The 25,549-nt window shown below is 41.9% G+C and overlaps 1 protein-coding gene across 5 annotated transcripts in view; it reads right to left on the bottom strand.

Moving 5' to 3' along the window:
• Nucleotides 1-25,549, bottom strand: part of AGAP2 (ArfGAP with GTPase domain, ankyrin repeat and PH domain 2) — a 419,192-nt gene that overhangs the window by 53,319 nt on the left and 340,324 nt on the right. For all 5 annotated transcript variants that reach the window (XM_068267414.1, XM_068267415.1, XM_068267410.1 and 2 more), the window contains exons 8-11: nucleotides 25,097-25,246; nucleotides 19,771-19,857; nucleotides 6,786-6,890; nucleotides 753-936 (exon numbers count right to left, since the gene is read on the bottom strand). In XM_068267414.1, the coding sequence (XP_068123515.1) occupies nucleotides 753-936; nucleotides 6,786-6,890; nucleotides 19,771-19,857; nucleotides 25,097-25,246 (526 nt within the window). The remainder of the gene's footprint in view (nucleotides 1-752; nucleotides 937-6,785; nucleotides 6,891-19,770; nucleotides 19,858-25,096; nucleotides 25,247-25,549) is intronic.

The following is a 25,549-nucleotide window of genomic DNA, read 5'->3' as shown; positions in this document are numbered from 1 at the left end:
CAAATTTCTTTTAATAATAAATAGTTTTTATGGTTTTACGCTATGGTTGTTCCGAATATTATCTTTTGAGGTGTGATGATCCCATGAGAAAGGTTGAAGTGGTGGACAAGAGTTGCTCGAGAAGGCAGGGGGCGGCCATATGACCCTATAGGCGCTGGAGACCCATCTAATAGAGGGTCAATATGATGCGGTGAGTGCCCACAGCTTGGGGTGTGGTGGTGGTGTCGTACCAAAGCGGAAACAGTGGTAGCTGACTGCAGGAGCAAGATTGTTCATTTGATGGAAAACTGGAACTGAGCTTGTGATTTACATAAGAGGAGTTTTCTTCATGGGAACATTAGTGCGCAGCTGTTTTAGATTGTGAAATTCAATAGCATCTGACTATGATATGCCAACCATCATACATACAGTAGATAAGTGTTCCCAAGATTTACCAACAATCAGGTTCTCATTCAGAGGAAGACACTTGTAATTCTGCTCATGTTCCACAACTCATAGAGGAGCATGTGATCAGTTTGATCAGGTGATGGATTTGTAAATTCTGATTTGCTAAACATGTTCATGTGCTTGAACAGGAAATGATTACAGCAAATCAGTCTTACAAATCTATTACCTGGTCACACTAACTTACATGGTTTAGTTTTCCGTGAGTTCTGGTACACAAGCAGCAATAAGTACTTGCACATGTGGTTTACTGACCCAAAACTTAAATCCTAATACAAAGCTATCCATTGCTTGCCAGCCATACTCACTTGTTGTTTGAGGCTTGTTACTTGGTGTTTCTGGCATCGTAGGACTGCTCACATCTTTTAATAGCCCGTTAATGCTGGCAGATGGGCCGCAGGACGAGATAGCTCTCGGGGGTCTCTTCCCCGGAACTTTCACTGTTGTCCTTAGAAGGTCCATCTCTTTTCCATGTGTGCTGTGTAAGTAGTCCTGCAGAACACAAACAGAATACAAACGTTATTTCATTCATTTATGAGAGAAGTATGGAGGGTGCCAATGATGACCTTAATGTGAAAATGTTTTTAACCCTTTTATTACTGGCAGGCTCTGGCTCCTTAAAGAACCACTCCAGTGAAAAAAAGTAAGCTGTTAAAATCTGATAGAACCGTCAGGTTCAATGGCGTATCTAGGCAAGACAGTGCCCATGGCAAATACTAAAATTGCGCCCCCCAGCCCCCCCCCCCCACACACACACACACACCTACAATCAACAGCATCCTGTCTAACCTTTTTGGATAGGGTAACCCCTTCATGCATTCAGAACACACACGCTCACACACAAATACCAGAATGTAACAGTCACTGTGGAATAAATGAGGCTATCCTTCTGATCCTCTGCCTCTAATACTTTAAGACAGGGAACATACTTGACTGTTTTCATGCGCGTTTTCTGCACAGAAAAACTGAAAACTCATGTTAATCAAGGGCTAGTGCACACAGAGGCCTAGTGCACACCAAAAACCGCTAGCAGATCCGCAAAATGCTAGCAGATTTTGAAACGCTTTTTCTTATTTTTCTGCAGCGTTTCAGCTAGCGTTTTGCGGTTTTGTGTAGTGCTTTTGGTGTAGTAGATTTCATGTATTGTTACAGTAAAGCTGTTACTGAACAGCTACTGTAACAAAAAACGCCGGCAAACCACTCTGAAGTGCCGTTTTTCAGAGCGGTTTGCGGTTTTCCTATACCTAACATTGAGGCAGAAACGCATCCGCAATCCAAAATCTGCAGCAGCCCGGGAGTATGCGTTTCTGCAAAACGCCTCCCGCTCTGGTGTGCACCAGCCCATTGAAATACATTACCCTAGCAGATCCGCACCCGCAAGCAGATCGCAAACCGCAGTGGAAACGCTACGGTGTGCACTAGGCCTTAATGTGTTTTTCTAACTGCATGATAATTGTGCACATTTTGTCAGTTTTCTGTATCAATTACATTAGCCGTTGTGAAAAAAGCACACATTTTTCTGCATAGAAACACACTTGGTGTGCAGAAAATGTGCGCAGAAAAAGCCGAGTTGAAAACTGAAAAACAAGTGTGATCCCTGCTAGTATGCAGATCAAATGTCTATGGGTGCGTACAGACATGCGACTATAGTCGTTTGAAACGATCGTTACCGACGGCATTGCCCGACGATCGTTTGTAAAAAGTGCACAAACGATCATTAAAACGACCGACCAACGAGATATGTCGTTGGTAAAGAACGATCCATTCTGCCAGATCTTTTTCAACGACCATCGTTCAAAAAGTAATGTCTGTACAACGATCGGTCGTTGATCGTTTGTTCTCAAAGCTTTGCACATGCTCAAACAGTTCTTTTTGACACTTGTGTTTGAAATCAGTTTATACATCATGTTGCGCACGCAACGCTCGTTCCAAGATCGTTCGTACACGAACGATGTTCAAAGTAGCCTTTCTTCAAACGATCATCGTCCGATACCTCCTTTAACATCGTTCATCGTTCAGAACGAACGATCGTTATCGTATGTCTGTACGTACCCTATGACACATCTGAAAAGATTAGCTGCATGCATGTTTCAGGTGTGTGATTTAGACCCTAGTGACCAGAAGGATCAGCAGGATTTCCAGGCAACTGTATTGTTTAAAAGGAAATACATTTGGCAGCCACCACTCTCATATTAATGAAAGCAATGACACATTTACAGTGATGGTTATAACATAATAAAAGCCTGACAACCTATTAAATATCAGTAGATAGGTACTGAGCTAGAAATATAATGCATTTTAATAACTGAGGTACACTGTACAAGAGAGAGGTTGTTAAATCTGGCCACAGAGATGCCAGCAGCATAATGGTTAAAGTGCAGAGAGTGTCATAAATAAAAGTAAGTAAACAGCACACTGAGATAAGGCTGAGGAATGTGTGAATGGCAGAGCTGAATGGATGTGAGATCTTGTAATCTCCAGACCAGGAGCTTCTGCTGCTATCTCCAGGGACTGAGGCATGCTCGCTATTAGGGAGTGAGGGAAAACTTTGGAGCTCAACTCTCAAAAGCTTGTAATGTAGATATATGACAAAGGCTGAGACGGGCAGGCTGCTGGATGATTGTTACTCCCCCCCTGATGATTGAAGAGGGAGGTCGCCTGGGGCACGTGTCATGTCTGCATCCCTCCAGATACGCGTCTGGTCAGGTTTTAGAATAGTCCATCTCCGCATGGGGAAGTCATAGTGTTTTCATAATTCTTTCCTGAAAAGCAGTTTAACTGCCAAACTATAAGATACCAGCCAGCCTCACTTCTCACTTGCAGACTATTTTATTGATTGTATTTATAAAGTGTCAACATATTACACAGCTAGTTTGTCAGTTAGACTTAGCAACTTCCATTCAGGAATTGCTTATGAAAAGAAAGAAGGCCTAGATAACCCCCCCCCCCCCATGAGGAGATGGACTAGTCCAAAACCTGTCAGTTCTGTCAGATTTTAAATGCTTTCTTTTTTCGCTGGAGTGGTCCTTTAAAGTAAGCTGTTAAAATCTAATAGACCCGACAGGTATTGGACTAGACCATCTTCTCAGGGTTTTTTTTTTGTTTTTCCTAAACGCCAGTTGCCAAGTTTAACTGACAAAATAGTGTGCAAGTGAGTAGGGAGACGGGCTGGTAGCTTATTTTGGCAGTTAAACTGCTGTTCAGAAAATTCTTTTGGAAAACAAAGAAAACCCTGAGAATCCCCCATGAGGAGATGCACTAGTCAAAACCTGTCGATTCTGTCAGATTTTAACTGCCTACTTTTTTTTGCTGGGTTGGTGCTTTAAGGACCACAGTTGTTTTGCCAGAATTCTGCTGTGATCATTGGGATTGGTTCAAAGTGATCACAGGGTCAGGAGCCAATGAAATTGGTAAGTAACCACATTTTCTCTGGACGCTAATAAAATGACCTCCGTTTCTTCTTTGCTTGTGTGCTGCTCAGTTAGGTCATGCTTGAGCTGTTATCACCATCTGAGTTTTTCCTAGGAGATCATTTTTTTATCTTCTATCTAAAATAATTTTCTAGCACTTTTCAACTTAAAAAACAGCTTATAAGGTGGCTTATAAGGCATTTTATTGACAAGTTAAAAAATATCACCTAGGATATAATATGCATTAATTAATTGCATATTGGCCCTGGTTTCTTCCTCTGCAGTAATCAGCATGTAGTGTAATATGATTGCACAGGACACAGATTACTACAGTAAGGTACAGTAGTAAGGTACATAGTATAAACATATCTTTACAGATGCACTGAAATGCTTCGCTACAGGAGAAGTGGTATGAAAAGAATTACTTTGGGGTGAAGCTGTATGTATAAAGATCTATGCGCTGCTCTGTATGTCTTTTTAAAATTCCATACCTTTCCAAAAAGTACTTTCCAGTAGTTATAATGACCACCGCCTTTGTACAAAAATGTATTTTCCCATGCAGCCAATCATACGGTGGCCATACACGATTCCATCATTTAGGGTGTTATTTTTTTTTTTCGACCAGAGAAATCTGATCAATTATTTCACTTGAACAAATAATAAGATAAATCGAACCAATAAACCCAACTTATGATCAATTTTTCCAAAAATAAAAAACGGTAAAATAAAACTTTTGGTTTTTATATTTTCTATCTGATTTTTCAAACACATGCGATCACATTTTTATTGAAAAAATAAAATGAAAAATGGATGACTGAAAAAAAGTTTCTTTTAGATTTCTTATTTGATTGTTTTTATTAAAAAAAAAAGGGAGAAATGGCCACCTTTAGTCCCATTACTATGTACCTCCCATTACTTTGTACCTACCATGACAGATAGTTTTATCCTAAAAGGCATGGCATACAGTAAGTGATAATCAATGAAATGCAAATATTTCCTCCGTGTTCATGCTGATGAATGTAAATAATTATGCATATTTTTGCAGCTTGAAAACAGACAAATCAATTTGAACCTGGGTGGGACTTGATTGGTCCATTTTTAAGCTGCATATATTTGCATAAAAATGACATTAATCTGCATGAACTCGGAACTATTTGCATCTCATTGATCATCCCTGGCATCTAGTTTCTGAGCACACAGTTATATCTTGGTGCCTTGTCAACACCACACACTAATGAGAATGTATTCTTATTTTTGAAACTTTTTGAAACTCTTTTTTTAAATGAGCAAAATATAAAATATTATAAATAAAGCAGTTTGTTTCAAAATACCACAGATTAGCTTTAAAGGTAAGTCAATGGACATTAAAGGACATATTTGAACACAGCAGGAGATGAGGGGAAAACTCTGACTTATCTCATTTTGTCATGCAGTGCAGACACCCACTCACAGCCTGCTATGAAATTTCATTTGGGATGTAGCGGACATTGAGGCCTAGAACCCACTGAAAACCGCAAACGCAAAACGCAACCGCTAGCGTTTTGTCTGAGCGGTTTGCAAGCGGATTCATGCGCGTTTTTGGTCATGTTTTGCAACATTGTATTTTTTTCCCCAGCGGGTGCCTAGCGTTTTGCGTTTTGCGTTTTTATCCTGATTGGTCCTGTGAATTATTTTTCATTTTGTTACAGTGTGCTGAACCGCAAAACGCTAGCAAAACCGCTCAGTTTAGGTTTTGCTGAGCGTTTCTGCTAGCGTTTCAATACTTTACATTGAAGCGCTAACGCTCCCAAAATGCTGCAGGTCCTGCGTTTGCGTTTCTGGGAAACGCAAACGCTCCTGTGGAAGTTGCCCCATCCATTAACATTAGCCCAGCGTTTTGGCAAACTGCTAGCGTATTGCAGTGCTGCCAAAACGCTGCCAAAAGCGCTCCTGTGGGTTCCAGCCCTTAAAATCTAACAAAAAATGAATATTAGTTATATGAATGCCCATATACAGAACATACTGGGGCTGATCTAAAAGAACCCGTGTGCCCTACAGAGAAATTAAAAACAGCAGACAACTCCAGGAGCCACGTATAGGGTAGTAATGGAAAAAAAAGCTTTATGGAGAAAGTCCGTCTTCACTCGGGTAGATGGTATTCCTAGGTGGCCCGTCTTCACTCTGGTATATGGTATTCCTAGGTGGCCCGTCTTCACTCGGGTATATGGTATTCCTAGGTGGCCCGTCTTCACTCGGGTATATGGTATTCCTAGGTGGTATAGTAGGTCACTATCCCACAAAAGGAACTCGAGGACAAATAAAACAACCACTCTCTACAATACACTCCCGCAAGAGAGAAAGGGAGGAATATAAAGTGTGGACGGATGATACAGGCATTTCTAGCTAGCTTTTTGCTATCTCCAGATACTTGAATTGACCCCAGGAAGCAGGAATTGTCTGCGACCTGCATAATCTTAATGCATACATACACTTTTTTTCCCCACCATTTTCCTGGTCATATACCGACATTAGGGGAGGCTGTTTCTAACAATTGTTTTATGTTGAGGCACCTTCATCCACATAAATACATTAGGGATAATCAAAGATATGCAAATTCTTATGAGTTGATGCAAATGTAAGCAACTTTTTATGCACTTGTATGCAGTTTGGTCCTTTTTCAAACTGCATATATTTGCATAAAAATGTGCATAATTTTGGAAGTATTTGCATCTCATTGATCATCCCTGATATACATATAAAATATGTTTTCTATTGAATACGTTTATGGGCTCAAACTTAACTGGCATAAAATTTGCTGTAAAATACAAAGAAAAGGGCTGAATGAACATACCTCTAATCATACCACACAGTGATCACAATGACTAGAAGATTTAGAACATGATAGAAATGATTCCAGTCTTGCATGCCGGACAGGCTCCAGAATGCACTTACATTAATGCTGGGATGGTAGAGCAATACGCCATTGCTGGTCAGCGTCACATACTTCTTCTTCCACTCCTTGTTCAGAGAGTTGCCACTGCGTTTCATTAGGAAGCTCTGCAATGAAATGAGATGTTCATTAACCATAAGGATAAAGGCGGATTCAAGTCACACTGATGGCCAGCCATAATTAGCTTGCTTTTTTGGGAGGCTTCCAAATATTTATTGTTGTAGACGACAGGTATCAGATATCATTACGGGACTTTTCGGGGGCACCCTTTGTCGGGGGGTCCCAAAATGTTCAATTAAAAATGACTTCTGTTACATTAAGGAGGATCTGTAATGGAAAAAAACAACCCTCTAGGGGATACTTACCTCGGGAGGGGGAAGCCTCAGGGTCCTAGTGAGGCTTCCGCGTCCTTGTCCGTCATTCCGTTGCACGGGACCCCCAAAGTGCGGCGAGGTAAATATTTACCCACACTAGGCACACTAGCGGCTTTCTGTTCGGTTTAAGGCGGAAATAGCCGAACCCAATTGGATCCGCTCTACTGCACAGGCGCGAGTTCTTTGTAGTGGGGATATGATCGGGTTCGGCTATTTCCACCTTACCCGAAGGAAGAGCAGCTACTGCACCTATGCTGGATCCTGGAGAGGTAAATAAATCTTATTTTGTCAAGCCAGCGCTGGATTCCTGCTGACTTCAGAGGTCGGGGAAGCCTCAATGGGACCCTGAGGCTTCCCCCTCCGAAAGTAAGTATCCCCTAGAGGTTTTTTTTTTAAGATACAGAGTCTCTTTAAAGGACAACCGAGGAGACATGATGAGGTGGACATGTGTAGGTACAGTACCAAGCACACAAATTACTATGCTGTGTTCCTTTTTTTCTTTCTGTGCCCGAAAAAGTTAAAAATCAGGTATGCAAGTGACAGTTTCTGTCTGGGTCGGACTACTGTGTGACCCTGACTGATAAGTAATTACAGCCATGAAACACTTTCCTGTCAGTAAATGGCTTCTGAGAGCAGGGACAAGATAAAAATGGTCAATAGTTCATAGATTTGAGCACTGTCATACTTCAATGAAGGTGTCATTGAGCAAAGACAATGAAACAGTAAAAACGTAAAAACTAGATTTAAATATAAAATAAAAATGGGGGATATCTAAAAAGGTTATTTTCAGAAAAAGGAGGATAGATACTATTGTTTACCTCATCATTTTAATTTCACCTCGGATGTTCTTTAATCATTTGGAAAATAATAAAATCTGTTGTCTGCAACAACTGTTCATGAACATTTCATTGTGAAGGGCAGGTTAGGCCATGCATATGCAATTAACTTTATTCTCCTGAGTTTTCTCCTAGATACTTTTTCATCTTCTATTTTGAGTAACTTTTCAGCACTTTGCAAATGTACCAAAAACATAGCTCCCAACTGTCCCTCTTTTGGAGGGACAGTCCCTCTTTGGGAGCCTTGTCCCTCTGTCCCTCTTTCTCTCTCATGTGTCCCTCTTTCAGGACTTTGTCCCTCTTTCAGGACTTTGTCCCTCTTTCTATGTAAGTATATAGATTTCTCTGCTAAAAAATGTGTTTGATTGACTCTAAACTTTATTCCCATCCTTTAAATTGATACATTACTAATTTTAAAATGTTAATATGAAGGAAAATAAACTAGGATAGAAAGGACCAGGGTGGTTTGAATTATGAAAAAAACATATTTTTGTTATGGTATGTGTGACTAGGGGTGTGATGGGGCGTGATCAGGGGTGTGGCAGTGGTGTGGCTCAAGTGTCCCTCTTTCTCATCTCAAAAAGTTGGGGGGTATGCAAAAAGTAGGTGGAAATGTACTATCCAAACTATTTTAGGTATTTTCTTGCTTGCTGGTTAATTAAAATGTATTTTATTGACAAGTTTGAAAATATCCCCTAGGAGAAAACTCAGGAGAAAAAGTGACTTGCATATGGCCTGCTGTATTTTGTTATTATTTAGGATTAAATAGTATTGGGTTTGGTACAAGAAATCTGACAGTCTCACATGATTTCATAGTGTTTATACATTTATTTCTACTGGAGCCTTGGAGATCATTGCTGCATGCATTCTAGTTTCCAGCTTCCATAAGACTCTGTCAGACTTGACTGATCATCAATGCATGATGTGTTAGATGGAAAGTTTGGAAGGCCTAATGTGCAATGAGATGCATTCTGTATGGATTTTATTGAATGCCCACTAGTTCTGTGTAAGGAAAAGGACATTTTTTACTGGAAGTGTTGAAATATGTACCTACAGTTTTACAAAAAAATATGCAATATTGCTCCTCTGGTTCACCTCACCTTAAAGCGGACCCAAACCCAAAAAGTTTTTAATTCAAAATATTTCGTTGCACCACTCTGACACATACAAAGATAAATAAACTCTCCTTCAAGCCTATGAGCATTTCAGTGCACGCTTTTCACCCTTCTCTTTTCATAACTAGGGTTATACAGGTGGCAGCCATTAGCAATTCCTCCTTTGCCGGACACCACCTACTCCACCAGTCTGCCGGATTCTGTCCCGGCAATATGAAAGGAAGGGAGGGGTTCCTTCAATAAATGTAAAGTATTTTATATTTGTCATCATGCAGCTGAAAAAAGGCTGCTATTTATTATTATAATTTAGAAAATAGATTTTATTTCTGAAATCTTGTATTTTTAATTTGGGTCCACTTTAAAGGGTATCTGAAGTAACAAGTAACACAATGAGATAAAGATGTAGTTCCAGAAAGTCACAATCCTACTTAAAAAAACCTGTGTTCCTTTTTTCTTACTATTAGGCCCCTTTTACCCTGGCCCCTTTCTCTGTATTGCGTTACCCTTTCTGCACACAGGGTAACGCAAGAGCAATAAAAGGCCTATGGGAACTAGTACACTTACACTCATGTTGTGCCAGAAGTTTCAAATCGGCCACTGATCCACTACAAAGTCAACAGCGCGTTACCATCAGACTTCCGCAGCAACACAGCGGAGGCGGAATGCACGGAAGTCAATGGGTGACGACAGCGATGGTACGGCGCACATGCGCAGAATGACACATGTACGACGGGGAACCCAGGAATCCCAGCAATGTACTTCCCGGCCAGCAGGGAGTGCATCAATGGGCGAGGGGTGGCATCGGGCGGCGAGGGTATCGGCACTATTCATTTGACACTGTTGGTGCACTCTGCTGCAGGGTCATATAGTTTTTTGCGGCTGATAAAACTCTGGGTAGCTAAGAAGCACTTCTTGCTAGTGCTAGGAACAAACAAATAAAGTTAAATAAGAATTATCTGGGTAGGAGTTGAAAAACATTAAAGAGAAACCGTAACGACATAAAGTAGAACGCAGTAAATTATTCAGGATACCCGCTTTTGTGTGAAATATTTATTCATATTGATCTCAGCATCAGAAACACTTCCTATAACTATATACCGTAATGATGTATATTGGTATGTAGCCTCGCCCTCCCACTGAGGGTTAGCCTAGGCTGTTTGTTATGCAGAATTCTCCCCCACAGAGCATTCTGGGAGACCAGCTATATTTTCCACTGGCTTTACAACTCTCAGTAAATGAACATTTCTGGAGGGATCACCTGCCAGTATTAAGGATGTAATGTGTTAAATTTCAGAAAGTAAATCAGGGAGAGGAAACATTTTACAATGTGCAATCAAGGCTTATTCACACTAAGGCCTGGTGCACACCAAAAAACGCTAGCAGATCCGCAAAATGCTAGCAGATTTTGAAACGCTTTTTCTTCTTTTTCTGTAGCGTTTCTGCTAGCATTTTGCGGTTTTGTGAAGCGTTTTTGGTGTAGTAGATTTCATGTATTGTTACAGTAAAGCTGTTACTGAACAGCTACTGTAACAAAAAACGCCTGGCAAACCGCTCTGAAGTGCCGTTTTTCAGAGCGGTTTGCGTTTTTCCTATACTTAACATTGAGGCAGAAACGCATCCGCAATCCAAAATCTGCAGCAGCCCGGGAGTATGCGTTTCTGCAAAACGCCTCCCGCTCTGGTGTGCACCAGCCCATTGAAATACATTACCCTAGCGGATCCGCACCCGCAAGCAGATCGCAAACCGCAGCGGAAACGCTCCGGTGTGCACTAGGCCTAAGCTCCGTCGATTTTCAAAATCGCCCTAAAATCATTTGTGTAATGATCTCCTATGAGAGTGTTCATATGTGAGCGGTTCGATTCCGATCCGCTCACCAAATCGCTGCCTGTACCATTTTCTGGGTGATTTGCCTCAATGGAAGATATAGGGAAATCGCAAAACGCTTGAAAAAGCGCTTTGTATAGCGTTTTCCCCAGAGCTTTTAAGAATAAATACATTGTATTTATTCATTTCCAGGTCAAAGAGTTTTTTTTTTGTAATTTTTTTTTTTTTTGTGATTTTTTTTTTCCATTAAAATTTTTATTTGGTTAATATTTTGGTGTGGGACATAAACAGGTCATTTTTAAAATTGTTATATGTGTAAACTGTAATGTAAAAAATGTGTAGCTGTAGTTTTACTATTTGGCTACAAGATGGCCACCTTCATTTTTGTTTACCCTCCTTGTACTTCTCGCTAAGCGGAAGTACAAGGGGGATGCGGAAATCTGTCCAGGCAGAAGAACTGAAGCCTCACAGGTGAGCGCTTCGGTTTTTCTGCGGGGGAAAGGGATCGGTGATCGGGAACCATGTTCCCTTTCACTGATCCCAGGGCTACCGGGGGACACAACGGGGACGTGGGCGCGCGCCTGCGATCGTGGGCGGGAGCGCGCCCAAGCGCGGGAGCGCTGCAGAGCTGTCGCCCGGACGTGAGCTTCACGTCCGGGCGGCGGAAATGGTTAAAAAAAAAAAAAAACTGCTGACATTCACTTGCGACAGTTAAAACTTTAAACTAACTTTTGGATACAAAATAAGACTATGGCATTCCAAGAAAGTCCTATTTAAAGAGACACTGAAGCGAAAAAAATTCTGATATAATGAATTGGTTGTGTAGTACAGCTAACAAATAAAACATTAGGAGAAGAGACATAAGTCTAATATTTGTTTCCAGTACAGGAAGAGTTAAGGTAGCCATACACTGGTCGATTTGCCATCAGATTCGACCAACAGATAGATCCTTCTCTGATCGAATCTGATCAGAGAGGGATCGTATGTTGTGAACCGATTTCAGCCTGAAACCGTGCACAATCTGTTGTGGTGGTGGTGGTGCTCCCCCCCCCCCGCATGCCCGCATACATTACCTGCTCCGCCGGCATGACTGCCCCTGGTCATGGCTGCTCCGTTTCCGCTCTGGTCTGCAGGTCCGGCATGCTTTACTTCTTCCTGCCCGGCAGGAAGTTTAAACAGTAGAGCGCCCTCTACTGTTTAAACTTCCTGCCGGGCAGGAGGAACTGAAGCATGAAGAGACCAGAGCGGAGATGGAGCAGCGGTGACTGGGGGCAGTCGCGCCGGCGGAGCAGGTAATGTATTGCCGCTCTATTGCATCGGTCGTCGGGCACTCGAACGCCGCTAGCGACGCGCTCCCTACCCGCGGGCGATCGACGGTAATTTTCCGCGCGGATCGATCGACGGGATCGGACGAAATGGATCGAAATTCGGCGTGTAGCGCAAACGATTGGCAGCAGATTCGATCCCAGTGATCGAATCTGCTGTCGAAAAGGCGGCAAATCGGGCCAGTGTATGTCCAGCTTTAAGAAACTCCAGTTGAGCTCTGACTTCTGATTTGGTTATCTCAACTATATTGTGTTTTTCTTTTGCAGAGAACAGTTCAGGACAGCTTTTTTTCAGCTGACTTAAAGAGAACCCGAGGCCGGGTTCTAACAATGAAATTCTCATACAGAGGCTGGGTCTGCCTATAGAGCCCAGCCTCTGTTGCTAGTCAGATTCCCCCTAAGCCCCCCCTGCACTCAAAGAGACCCCATTAATCACAGCCGCGCTGTCGACACGCAACGTGTCACAGCGGGCTGTGTTTACCTCTCTAATGCCAGTCTCTCCGCTCCCCCGCCTCCTGCTGAGCTCCGATCCCCGCCCGCATCCCTTCCCTCCAATCAGCGGTGAGGGAAGGGACGTGGGCGGGGACCGGAGCGATGCAGGAGGTGGAGGAGTGGCGAGACTGGCATTAGAGAGGTAAACACAGCTTGCTGTGACACGCTGCGTGTCGACAGCGCGGCTGTGATTAATGGGGTCTCGCTGAGTGCAGGGGGGGCTTAGGGGGAATCTGACTAGCAACAGAGGCTGGGCTCTATAGGCAGACCCAGTCTCTGTATGGGGATTACGCTCTCAGAACACCACCTCGGGTTCTCTTTAAGTCTGTGGGTACAATTGTTTATCTCTTCAGTTTATTTTCACTTCAGGATTTCTGTAACCTTAATGATTTTGCTGTGTAGTGACTACAGTGAATCATTGTCTCTTTACAAAAAAAAGCAGGGTTTGGTGGTGTGAAATAACACCATTGTATGTATAGCACTTTTAATGAATCATCTTCCCTCAGCAATGAAGCACAACTACGTCCAACAATGTCAATGAGATCACTAGGAGTAGTGACAATGAACCTAACAACACACAGGCACCTACCGCAGGGTATGAGAAGCGGAGTAACACTTCTAGCATCACATGCAGCCACTTTCACACACAACAGAAGCATTCATTAGACAGCAAAGTGTTAATTTTACTTCCCTCATTTGACCTATTTAAATGGAGCCACTGTGCTTACTCATGACAAGTATCACAGAGTGACAGCAATATGAATTCACAGAACCAGGGCAAGAAATCTGATACTTTAACTCTTATTCTGACTCTAAAGCTACATATCCACCGAGAGATGGATCGGGGAACCCACAGCAACACTACCCGATAAATGAGCGTTCCTTAATCCATCTTCCTACCGTGGGAACACGTGACAGCAAACGATGGTGCAAACAAAAGTTCAAACGATCGCGGCACGGGAGTCATTGGGGATCTTAGAGATCTGATCTGCCGTGCTGGTCATAATAGTGTAAAGTAGTACAAAAGTAGTACCATTAGGGATTAAAGGGGCACTATGGAGAAAAACTGTAAAATTTTAAATATGTGTAAACATATCCAAATAAGAAGTTCACTTTTTTTCTAGCGTAAAATAAGCCATAAATTACTTTTCTCCTATGTTGCTGTCACTTACAGTAGGTAGTAGAAATCTGACAGAAGCGACAGACTTTGGACTAGTCCATCTCTTCATAGGGGATTCTCAGGGATTTATTTATTTTCAAAAGCACTTAGTGAATGGCAGTTGCTCCGTCCAACTGCCAGAAAACTGTGTAGTGAGCAGGGAAGCTGGCCAGCATCATTGTTTAAAGAGGAACTCCAGTGAAAATAATATAGTAAAAAAAGTGCTTCATTTTTTTACCATAATTATGTATAAATTATTTAGTCAGTGTTTGCTCATTGTAAAATCTTTCCTCTCCCCGATTTACATTCTGACATTTATTACATGGTGACATTGTTACTGTGGGCAGGTTATGTAGCTGCTCCTAGCTGTTTTGGCTGTTAGAGACAGCTGTAAACAGCTAATCCCTGTCTATGAACATTGTTACATTGTGGCAGTTTTCCCAGAGTACTGCGGTCCCAGAGCTTCTTGTGGGAGGGGTTTCAGCACAAAATCAGTCATACAGCGCCCCCTGATGGTCTGTTTGTGAAAAGCATTATATTTCTCATGTAAAAGGGGGTATCAGCTGCTGATTGGGATAAAGTTCAATTCTAGGTTGGAGTTTCTCTTTAAATCCTTTTTAGGGAATATCTTTATAAAGAATAAAAGCCTTGCAGAGAATCCCCTATGAAGAGATGGACTAGTCCAAAACCTGTCACTTCTTTCAGATTCTACTACCCTACTGTAAGTGACAGCAACATAGGGGAAAAATCATTTATGGCTCATTTTACTCTGGAAAAAAATGTACTTCTTATTGGTTTATGCTTGCACATATTTTAATTTTTACAATTTTTCGCCATAGTGCCCCTTTAAAGTGAACTAAGCAGCTCCTGGCTTCAAATAGCTGCAAGGGCTGCCATTGTTCAGAAGCTCAACCCCTGCTGTTTTACAACTAGCATTGTCCAGGCTAGGTGTGAAATTCTTCAACTGTAACTGATGTTTTCTGTTTGAAGTACAATGGGGGTTTGTTTGTGGTCAGTTAAGTCTAATGAGGTGATTTCTTATCTGTGTTCCACGATCTCCTGCTCAGTGACCGCAGGTCCTTTGCGGACTGACAAAGTGGCTATTTTAACCCTTAGATGTAAAAAAATGAGGTAAATTGAAATTTTTTTTTTAATAATAAACCACATTTTTAGAATGCATTTTTAATTTTCTATAGAGCTGCCCTGGGTGTTAGAAATGATGCTCGGTTCACTTTAATATCTGGAAGATACTGATTGTTTACTTGATTTTCCATTTATTGAGTGCATAGGTACCTTAAAAGGAAGGGGGTTGGGGTGATGCCTAGCTTCTTCCAAGGACAAACTGCACTAGTACATAAGAAAGTATTCACAGACAACCCGTGCTACTTGCATTTTGATGGCACCTTTTGCAATTGGATTTCACTGGATATTAAAAGCAACATTTTTTTAACTTCTTTGTTTGATTACTAGATTGTGTGCTGAAGTCTTGAGCACGTTGTTGGTCACTGAGGAAAGTACTTATTGCAGCAATAGGACAGTGCAATACACCGATTCTCATAGTGTCCGATTGCCTGCCGGTCCTTTGTTTACATTGTTTATGGATTACCGGGAGCCATAGTGGAGGAACTTAGATTACTTTTTCAGGTAGCACAGAAAGGGTTAAGCCTCAGTCTTTCCTGTAGAGGCAGAGCCATGAAGCCTTCATTCACAGCTACTGATAAGGCCAATTACACTGTGATGTAGCTAAACAAACACACACAGCTCAGCTTCAGGTCCACTCTAAGCGACAATTGCCCATTGATCCCTCCTTTCCCTGCTCCTGGAAATCACTCCATCATGCCTAGTGCCATTGTCCCTTCTCCTCCCCTCCCTAGAGACAAAACACATCAGTTGGCTGTTGCCAAGCAGCATGTCTGTACAGCACTGGGGCCCCAGATTGAGTTTGATCCTGGACACAGATGTTGTGGAATTGTGCTGTGTTGCGTTTGTACGCACCTTTACATTTCAAGTACATTTCAATTAATTTATATAATCAAACTTAAAGCGGAATGAAACCCAGCATTTCTTCTTTGCTCTAAAAAATTATTTACAGCATATTATATACAACCAGCATTTTTTTTTTTTTCCTAGAACAGAATTCCATTGTATCAAGTGAGGAATGTGACACATTCTCTGACTGTGCAGAAGCTCCTGGACACAGACAGACACTCAAAGCATTTCTGCCTTCAATACATAATGAATAAAACCAGTTATGAATAAAACGCAAAGTCGGCTCTCAAAGAAAAAAAACTCTACTTTTGGGAAATCTTGTAATTTCTAAATGAATAATAATACTTATGCACAAATGCAAATATGATAACCGTATGGCATATAAAAGTAGGAAAACATGTTTTTATTGAATATTATGTCAGGGTTTTATACCGCTTTAAGGCCTGTTTTCAGTTCCTAACACCCTGCTTGATTGTTCGGTGACTTGCATGTTCTGTCTCTTGCCACCACATTGAATCTGTTGCTCCGCAGCAAGTTAGCTTCTGTTCTGCAGCTCAGCAAATGGTAAGCGCACATTGCTGCCTCAGCCCCGGTGTTGTCTTTGTGGAAGGATTCAATTCAAATGTGTGTGGGTTCCCCTTGCGGCTGTTCTTCCCACCAGAAGCAGCAGGAAGCTGCTCCGAATAAGAATAAAGTACAGCTCTCCACTGTGTCCCTGCATACTCCTTCCATTTTATGGGCTTGCAGAAGGAAACTGTAACAATTAAGGTGCTCAGTAGAGAGAGGCTGTGTGGGTGTTTGTCATTTGCTGCTACACAGTGCCAGTAGTGCATTAGCTAATCAAATGGTAACAAATTAGCATGTACCAGGAGGGACATTAATCCCCGCTCAGCAGGCGCACATTAACCCTTGCCTTGTTTCATTTTTTTACTGCTGGATTCTATGGCATGTTTTTGGACAGAAACACGACACATATATGGCATCTGCTCAGCGTGGAAGTCCTGATTGTCGAAAATTCAAGTCCATCTGCACAAGCAGCTATCTGAAATGTTCTGCAGTGGAATGAAGTATTGCACAATCATTTCTATCAGTCAGTGCTCAGGGGCATAACTACAGCCCCCTACAATTGCAGGGGAAGGGGGGCGGCCGAGCTGTAAAGGGGCCCTTAATACCACTTCACTCCATCCAGTATAGGGACCCATCCTCTAGATCAGGTGTTTTTGTGGCTACACTTGTTATGGATATGGAGATTATGATGTCCACACTTGTGTTTTGACCCTTGCAAGATGGGCCCCCAGGCTGTGAGGGTCAAGAGGGGAGGCAAGGGAAAGGGAGTAAACATTGGGGGGACCCAACAATGTTTTGCTGGGGGCCCCAGGACTTGTATTTATGCCTCTGCTCATCACATTGCTGTCATACACACTAACCAATGTATCAGTTTCCAGGTATAAGTCATGTTGAACACACGTCACCTATCTCTAGGCAATCAGTGGAGGCTGGATTCACAATTGTCTATCAGTTTCCTTCGTGAGTTTTTTCTGCATGCATTTTCTTGCTGTCAGTTTTTCTGCATGTGAAAACTGCATTCAAGTGTGAACAAGCTAATTGATAGGTTCTAGTTTTCCTGCGCAGAAAATTCACAGAAAAACAGATAAGTGTGAATCCAGCCTGAAAGTGAACCTATGTGAGCTACACGGGAGGGTGTACACGCAAAATAAGTGCCATGGAAATTTGGAGGATGGAAAGATCCTCTGGTAGAATTTCTCTAAAGTTACTGATATACTACTATTAAGCAGTGGTAATTCCAATAGTACAATATCTGTAAATCTTCCTAATATTTTACACTGACTAAACTTAACCCTATCCTCACACCAGCCCACCAACTACCGATACCTAACCCCCCCCCCCCCCCACACACACACACACACACACCGCCACCACCGCCAATGCCTAACTCTAACCAATTCCCTTAAAGCCTAACTATCCCCCCTTTCCCCCGATGCTCCCCTTTCCCCCGATGCCTAACCCTAACCAACCCACCACCGATACTTAACCCTACCTGGCCCCCTAAGCCTAGCTGAGTAGAGAACATCTGATGCCTTTACCTCCGCCCTTCAGTCAATTCCAAATTTTAGATCACACCCCTTTTCCAGGAACAAACTGCAGCCCTCAATATTGAGGATGGTCTCAGCATTGCCATTTTTTAGAGTTGTTTGTTATGTGCCTTGTGTGTCTTTTAGGAGTGAATTCAGTAAACAGTTGCATGTATTCGGTACAATAAGCACACTATGTTCACACTTGAGACATATTTCTTGCATCTTCTTTCCATTTATATTGTAGGCACTGTGCACACAGATTCTTCTTGTAGTCATTAATTATTATGATAAGCGTTTAGTCTCCAATTTTGGATATCTCCACATGGATATATAGAGATGTGTACACATAATATGTATGCATTACTTGTAACTGATATGCCTGTTAATTGTCTGTTATTGTGATATAGGAAATATCTGCATGTCATTGATATCTGCCAGTCCTTGGTATAATCCGCATAGTATTAGTAATGCCATCTGCATGTCATTTGTATTATCTGATTATCAGGGCCGAATTGCTCATGATGCCACCTGAACCACATGCATCAGACAGCGTCTTTCAAGGGGCGACACCCCGACGCTAGCCAGGTATAGGTGCCCGCAGTATTGCTAGCAGATGGGATGCCTTCCCCTTGAAATATGCCTCGTGCAGTTCAGGTGACGTCATGGGTGGTCCGGCCCTGCCAGAGACGGTTTTAACATAAGGCAATGTAGGCACGTTTCTACATGTACCTGATGATGGAAAAGCATCTCACTCTCCTCCTCGAGTACCTCCCTCCCTCCTTCCCTATGCAGAGTCATGATGGGAGTGTAAATGAGAGATTACTCACCCTGCTTTCAGCATTCCACTGATGAGATCTCCCTTGAGTCAGGGGCACCTCTAGCTACCTAATACTGAGGTTCCTCTAGCTACCTAATACTTGTGGGCACTTCTAGCAACTTAATATTGAGGATACTTCTGGCTACCTATTACTAAGGGGCACCTGTAACTACCTATGAAAGCCAAGGGAAGTAAGGGAGAAATGACAGCTGGAGCAGCCAGCACACTTGATGGGGGGAGTTGTAGGTTCCTGGAGGGTGAAGTCTAGAGCGCCAGGACATCTGTGCCTATAGGCTTCTGTGAGGTAAATCCAGGCCTGGCTATCACACATGTACATGTAGGTTTAGCCTTCAGTACAAAGTTGGAGAGAAACCACCTGACAGAGTCACTCAAAAATTTTGGTGGAATATCATCTTTTTCAAGGGATCTGGTTGGTTCCTATGTGAAAATATAATTCCTTATAGTACTAAGAAGATGGCGTCACCCATGGCCTTTGGCCCCCTTGTGGCTGCTGGAGTTGCACCCCCAACAGATTTTCCTCTGCAATTGACTTTGTGAAATATTAAAAACTTATACAGCTGAGTTTTGAAGAACAAATATTGTAAGGTATTATAAGGTATTATTTCTACTAAATGTCAAATTCAATGATATTTCAGATAGGCTTTCTTAAATAATTCTGGTGTGAATTACAAGTCATGTTCATTCATTTCTAGTCCCATCACTTCCATGTTGAAAGTAATAAACGTGTCTAATGAAGAACACTTCAAATATTTTAAATGTTAAGATTTATTGGAGGTTAAATATTGATGTCATCAATATTGATCTATAATTTCCAGCAGAAGGTGCTCTCTGGATTCTATCACTCGGTTATACAAAGATGTTCCATTATTCAGTACTCATTAATTATTATGCAGAGAACATCATTTTTCACTTGGTACATTACTGAAGAAATGTAATTACCTGCTTGATTGGGAGAGCTCGGCCACCGCTGATGGGGTCACCTCGACTGTCAAAGCTCCTCTTCTCCATGTCACTGCCCCTCCGGGCCTGCAAAGAGACAGACACTGGTCATCAAATACTTTCCTCTATGATTGGAAATGCCAATCAAGAGGCAGCAAAATTATTGGGTACTACAAGGAAGTTCATTCATATGGGACCATTTTTTCCTTAGTCACGTTCTATATCCAATGTGAGCAGCATAGATGGAGGTGAGCTCTCGCTAAACTACAGACTCATCATTTATCCAGCTCTGAATACCTCTGATATGGCAGCTTCACTTGCAACTGTGTTTATAAAACAGGCAGAAAAAAGTTGGTAACAATTTACTACTGTTATGTTTCTAAATATTCGATATTGGGAGAAAACTGTGTTGTTTCTACATAGCAGGGGTGATTTAAAGCAGGAGGATCAGCCATTCTATCCCAAGAAAAAACAACACCACATATATAAGTAGATAACTACTTGTTCTACTTACATACAGCAGATGTATTGTACTGTCCACGTTTTTATTTCAGTGAATCTTACAAAGTAAATAAAGAGAATTATGTTCCTGGCATTTTCCATCTTGGTTCCCTCTGATTGAAGCCAATCCTGATGTCATTTCCTCCCTTACCTTTTTTTTTTTCAAGAAACTGCACTGAAACTGTGAGGAACAGAAATGTGGGAGGAGTGATTACAAGTTTCCTTCCCGTCTGCAATGGCCAGGCTGACGGACATAAGATTTATTACAGCAGAAACATTTCTGAATATATTGGAGTGCTTGCAGTGCAGGGTAAGGTTGCAGGCTGCTTATTAAACACAGAGCAGTGGATAAATGGAATTTTATTTTCTGGCTGACAATCCCTCTTTAACCATTTCAGCCCACTGGGATTTTTCACCTTATGCATCAGAGCAATTTTCACCTCCCATTCATTCGCTAATAACTTTATCATTACTTATCACAATTTATTGATCTATATCTTATTTTTTCCACCACTAATTAGGCTTTCTTTGGGTGGTACATTTTGCTAAGAATTATTTTTTTATAAATGCATTTTAACAGGATTAATATGGTAAGTAAAAATGGAAAAAATTAATTATTTCTCAGTTTTCGGCCATTATAGCTTTAAAATAATCCACGCTACCATAATTAAAACCTATGTATTTTATTTGCCCGTTTGTCTTGGGTATTACACCATTTAAATTTTGTCCCTGTCACAATGTATGGCGCCAATATTTTATTTGTAAATAAAGGTGCATTTATTCCGTTTTGCGTCCATCACTATTTACAAGCTTATAATTTAAAAAATGTTCGTAGTATACGCCCTTCAAATGCATATTTAAAAAGTTCAGACCCTTAGGTAACTATTTATGTCTTTTTTTTTTTTCAATTGAATATTTTTTTTCCATTAAAAATTTTATTTGGGTAATATTTTGGTGTGGGAAATAAACAGTTATTTTTCAATGTTATTATATGTGTAAATTGTAATGTAAAAAATATGTAGATGTCGTTTTACTATTGAGTTTTTCATTTTCTCCTTGTGCTTCTCGCTAACCGGAAGCACAAGGATGACGCGGAAAATTTTACGTGCAGAAAGACTAAAGCCTCTTGTAAGAGCGCTTTGGTTTTTCTGCTGGGGACACGGATCGGTGATCGGGAACCATGTTCCCGTTCACTGATCCCAGGGCTACCGGGGGACAGCACGGGGGCGCACCCACGATCACGCGCGGGAGCGTGCCGAAGTGCGGCATTGCAGCAGAGCAGCCGCCCGGACGTGAGCTTCACGTCCGGGCGGCAAAAATGGTTAATAAAGTTGAAGCTTATAAGTAATACAGCAAACTACAACTAGACTTTTTAAAAGGTCTCTGCTACTAAACAGTAAACATTTACAGCTCAAGCCTGGATCATTATTATGATTATTGATTCATAAAGTTCCAACATATTCCATGGCACTGTACAGAGTAAGAGAAAAATGGGGTACATAATAAGACAGACAATGGTATACACAGAATATAGACACTGGTACAGAATACAGAATTTGTAGATATAGTAATTACAATAACATGATGATCAAAATGTATAGAGACTTAGGATGTTTGTGCATTCTGTGATCTGGAATATCGCTCAGATTAAATCTCCCGGCTTGTGGCCAACATTCAACTGGTTACGCAGGTGCAACAACTGCTACCCCAGCATGGATTGGAACGCAGTCCCTCGAGTGACAGTTCAGATTGAGTTCTGAGTAGATTGTTATGGAAGGGGAAGAGGGCTGATGGAGCAGCACATGACAGCTTGCAGGAGAGGAAAAGAACAATACCATTGGCCAAGATTATCTGCTGGGGTGGACTGACCATGGGTGCATTGAGAGGTGTTGGTGGCTGCCTCTTCCAAGAATATCGTACACATGTATGCAGCTTAAGGGTGTGTGCTATTGCAGTTACCTGCACGTACCTGCAGCAAGAACTTCTCTGAAATGAGTGGGATATAGAGGCTGCTGTATTTATTTCCTCTTACAATACCGGTTGGTTGGTTTTCCTGCTGTTGCTCTGCCTCTAACACCTTTAGTCATAGACCCTGAACAAGCATGCAGGTCAAATGTTTCTGATTGAAGTCTGACTGGATTAGCTGAATGATAGTTTCAGGCGTGTGATTCAGATGCTGCTGCAGCCAAACAGATCAGCAGGACAGTCAGGAAACTGGTTTTGTTTAAAAGGAATTAAATAAAGCAGCCTCCACATCCCTCTCAGTTCAGGTGTCTTTTTTAAATTACAGGACAGCTAATGTTTATTAACCACTTTATCCCCGCGCGTACGTATTTCTCCGTCCCTTTTTCCATCTTTTAACCCCCAGGGACGGAGAAATACGTACTTTCCGCGCTCCCGCCGCTGTCCGCGCTCCCGCTCACCCGGAGATCAATGAACGGGAAAATCCATTCCCGTTCGTTGATCTCAGCCCCGCAATGATCCGCTGCCGCTCGGCTGAGCAGCAGGACCATTGTGGGAAAAAAAAAAAAGTTCTCAGCCTCTCTCTACTTCCTGCAAGCGTCCTTCCGGACGCTTGCAGGTCGCATAAACAAAATGTTACTGTGGCCATCTTGTGGCCAAATAGTAAAACTACATCCAAAGCATTTTTTACATAGAAATAAACTAGTTTATCACACAAAATTAACCCTTTACCTCCCACACTGCCCAATTTTTTTTTCTTCTAATTAAAAAAAAAAAAAAATTACAATTAAAAAAAAAAAATATAAATAGTTACCTTAGGGACTGAACTTTTTAATTATTTATGTCAAGAGGGTATAACACTGTTACTTTATAAACTAAGGGCTTGTAATTAGGAATGGACGCAAAACTGAAAAAAATTCACCTTTATTTCCAATTAAAATATTGGCGCCAAACATTGTGATAGGGACATAATTTAAATGGTTTTATAACTGGGACAAAAGGGCAAATACATTTCATGGGTTTTAATTACAGTAGCATGCATTATTTAAAAACTATAAAGGCCAAAAACTGAAAAACAATATTTTTTTTCCCACGTTTTTTCCTATTTTCCCATTAAAACACATTTAGAATAAAATAATTCTTGGCGTAATGTCCCACCTAAAGAAAGCCTAATTGGTGGCAAAAAAACAAGATATAGTTCATTTCATTGCGATAAGTAATGATAAAGTTATAGACGAATGAATGGAAGGAGCGCTGAAAGGTGAAAATTGCTCTGGTGGTCAGGGGGTAAAACCCCTCAGTTGGGAAGTGGTTAAAAGATCTTCTCACTGCAGGTATGCACATGGCTGCAGCCATACAACCACTTGTTTACCAACCCTTTCAGAAACTTCTTTATACCGCTATATAAATCACACAAGGGCTGCAAACTCTTGCCCAAGAAATTGCAATGCTAAAATAAAGCCTATAGAGTTATATGAAGGCTCTGCATACCCTAGATACTTTATTCAGAAGCATTGCTAACGCATCACAAACCCAGTGCATTCAGAACACTTTTTGTTTTCATCCGCCTGTTAAAGGAAATCGTAATCTTGTACAAATAAAAAGCAATTTAACATACCCGGGGCTTCTTGCAGCCCCCTGGAGTCATCCTGTCCCTGCGCTATCCTTCCACGACCCTTCAGTCAGCAACTGCGACACACTGAAAGCTGGCCGGCCACACATAAGTAGGAAAATTGCTACAGCGCATGCGCATTCAGGATGGGAGTGCGTTCAAGATGTGTGTAGATCAAGGCCACTAATTCACAGTTGCCTGTGACCAGCCACGGCCGGCCAGCTTTGAGACAGCTGCTAACTGAAGGGTCACGGAAGGACGGCGCAGGCACAGGATGACTGCAGGGGGCTGCAAGAAGCCACAGGTAAGTTGAACTGTTTTTTGTTTTTTTACACTTAGGTACCCCTCAAGGCAATCAGAAACTGACTACAGATGCAGCAGAAAAAGACAAGCTACATTATGAAGCAGCGGTGTAGCTAAGAAGCTGTGGGCCCCGGTGCAAGTTTTACATTGGGGCCCCCCAAGCCCTCTATACATAACAATTGATACGGCACATCAAAACCAATCAAGGACAACCACAGTGTCAGAGGTGCAAGAAGGGGATAAGGAACAGTGTGTTAATGATTATTACTATTCAAAGCATCTATAGAAGTGATTATTACCAGCACAGGACCAATAAACAGCTAATACAAATGGCGTACCAATAGGGGTTGCAGAGGTAGCGACTGCATCGGGGCCCTTGGGCCAGAGGGGCCCCGAAGGGCCCTCCCTCAACTACAGTCTTAGCTTCCTATTGGTCCTGTGCTCATATTAATCACTTCTATAGCTACTTTGAATAGTTGGTAATCATTAACGAAACTGTTCCCCATCCCCTTCTTGCACCTCGGCTCTGACACTGTAGTTGCCTTTGGCAGGTTTTGGAGCACCGTATCAATTGCTATGCATAGACTGCTTGGGGGGCTCCATTGTAAAACTTGCATCGGGGCCTACAGCTCCTTAGCTACGCCACTGGCTAATACTGTGGTTGAGGGTGAACCCCTCGGGCCCCTTTGGCCCAGGGGCCCCGATGCGGTCGCAAACTCTGCACCCCCTATTGCTACGCCACTGTCTGGAAGCATTTTGGACACAGGTAAGTGACAGAGCAGTGGGGGATGCAGAGGCAGAGACAATTTGAATCCCTGGACAAGAGGGACCCCATCCTTCAGCTGCTGCTATATCTCTTCACTGGTGCTATAATAGCTATCATCATTCAATACCGTTTGCACTCTTTACATATGCATTGTGGTTGATGATATAAATACATTCACTTACAGGGAAAAGACTTGTTCGTCGCTTAGCTCCACGGTGTAAAGACCCCGATGTGCTGAGCCCAATAGACACGTCACTGCGCAGCTCTCTGTGGCTGATGTTCGGAGTGGAAGGCAATGATGATGAGTAGTCAGTGGGTGCTCCATTGCTAGTCTGTACCAGAAGGAAATTGTATAGATGTCAGTGTTAAAAGAACCTGCAAACTAATAAGGCTGAAAGCTGACTGTTGCACTTACTTAAGACCAGCACATATACACTTTACATTACATACAAACACTGCCCAGTTTTTGCCTACAGATACATGCTAATTCTTCTTTACGCTGATATAAATCCTTAGGGTTATTCTTTAGGAATTCGTTTGTGATTCAATAGCTTGGTAGAAGCTTTACATATTGACTGTTGAGTAGCCCTTTTGGCCTCCTAAAATTGCTTGCAGACTTCTGTCTAATAGGAATA

This window comes from Hyperolius riggenbachi, chromosome 2 (genome assembly GCF_040937935.1).
Source record: "Hyperolius riggenbachi isolate aHypRig1 chromosome 2, aHypRig1.pri, whole genome shotgun sequence".
Taxonomy (NCBI): Eukaryota; Metazoa; Chordata; class Amphibia; order Anura; family Hyperoliidae; genus Hyperolius; species Hyperolius riggenbachi.
Note: the sequence above shows the minus strand (reverse complement) of the source record. Positions and strands in the feature narration are given on the sequence as shown.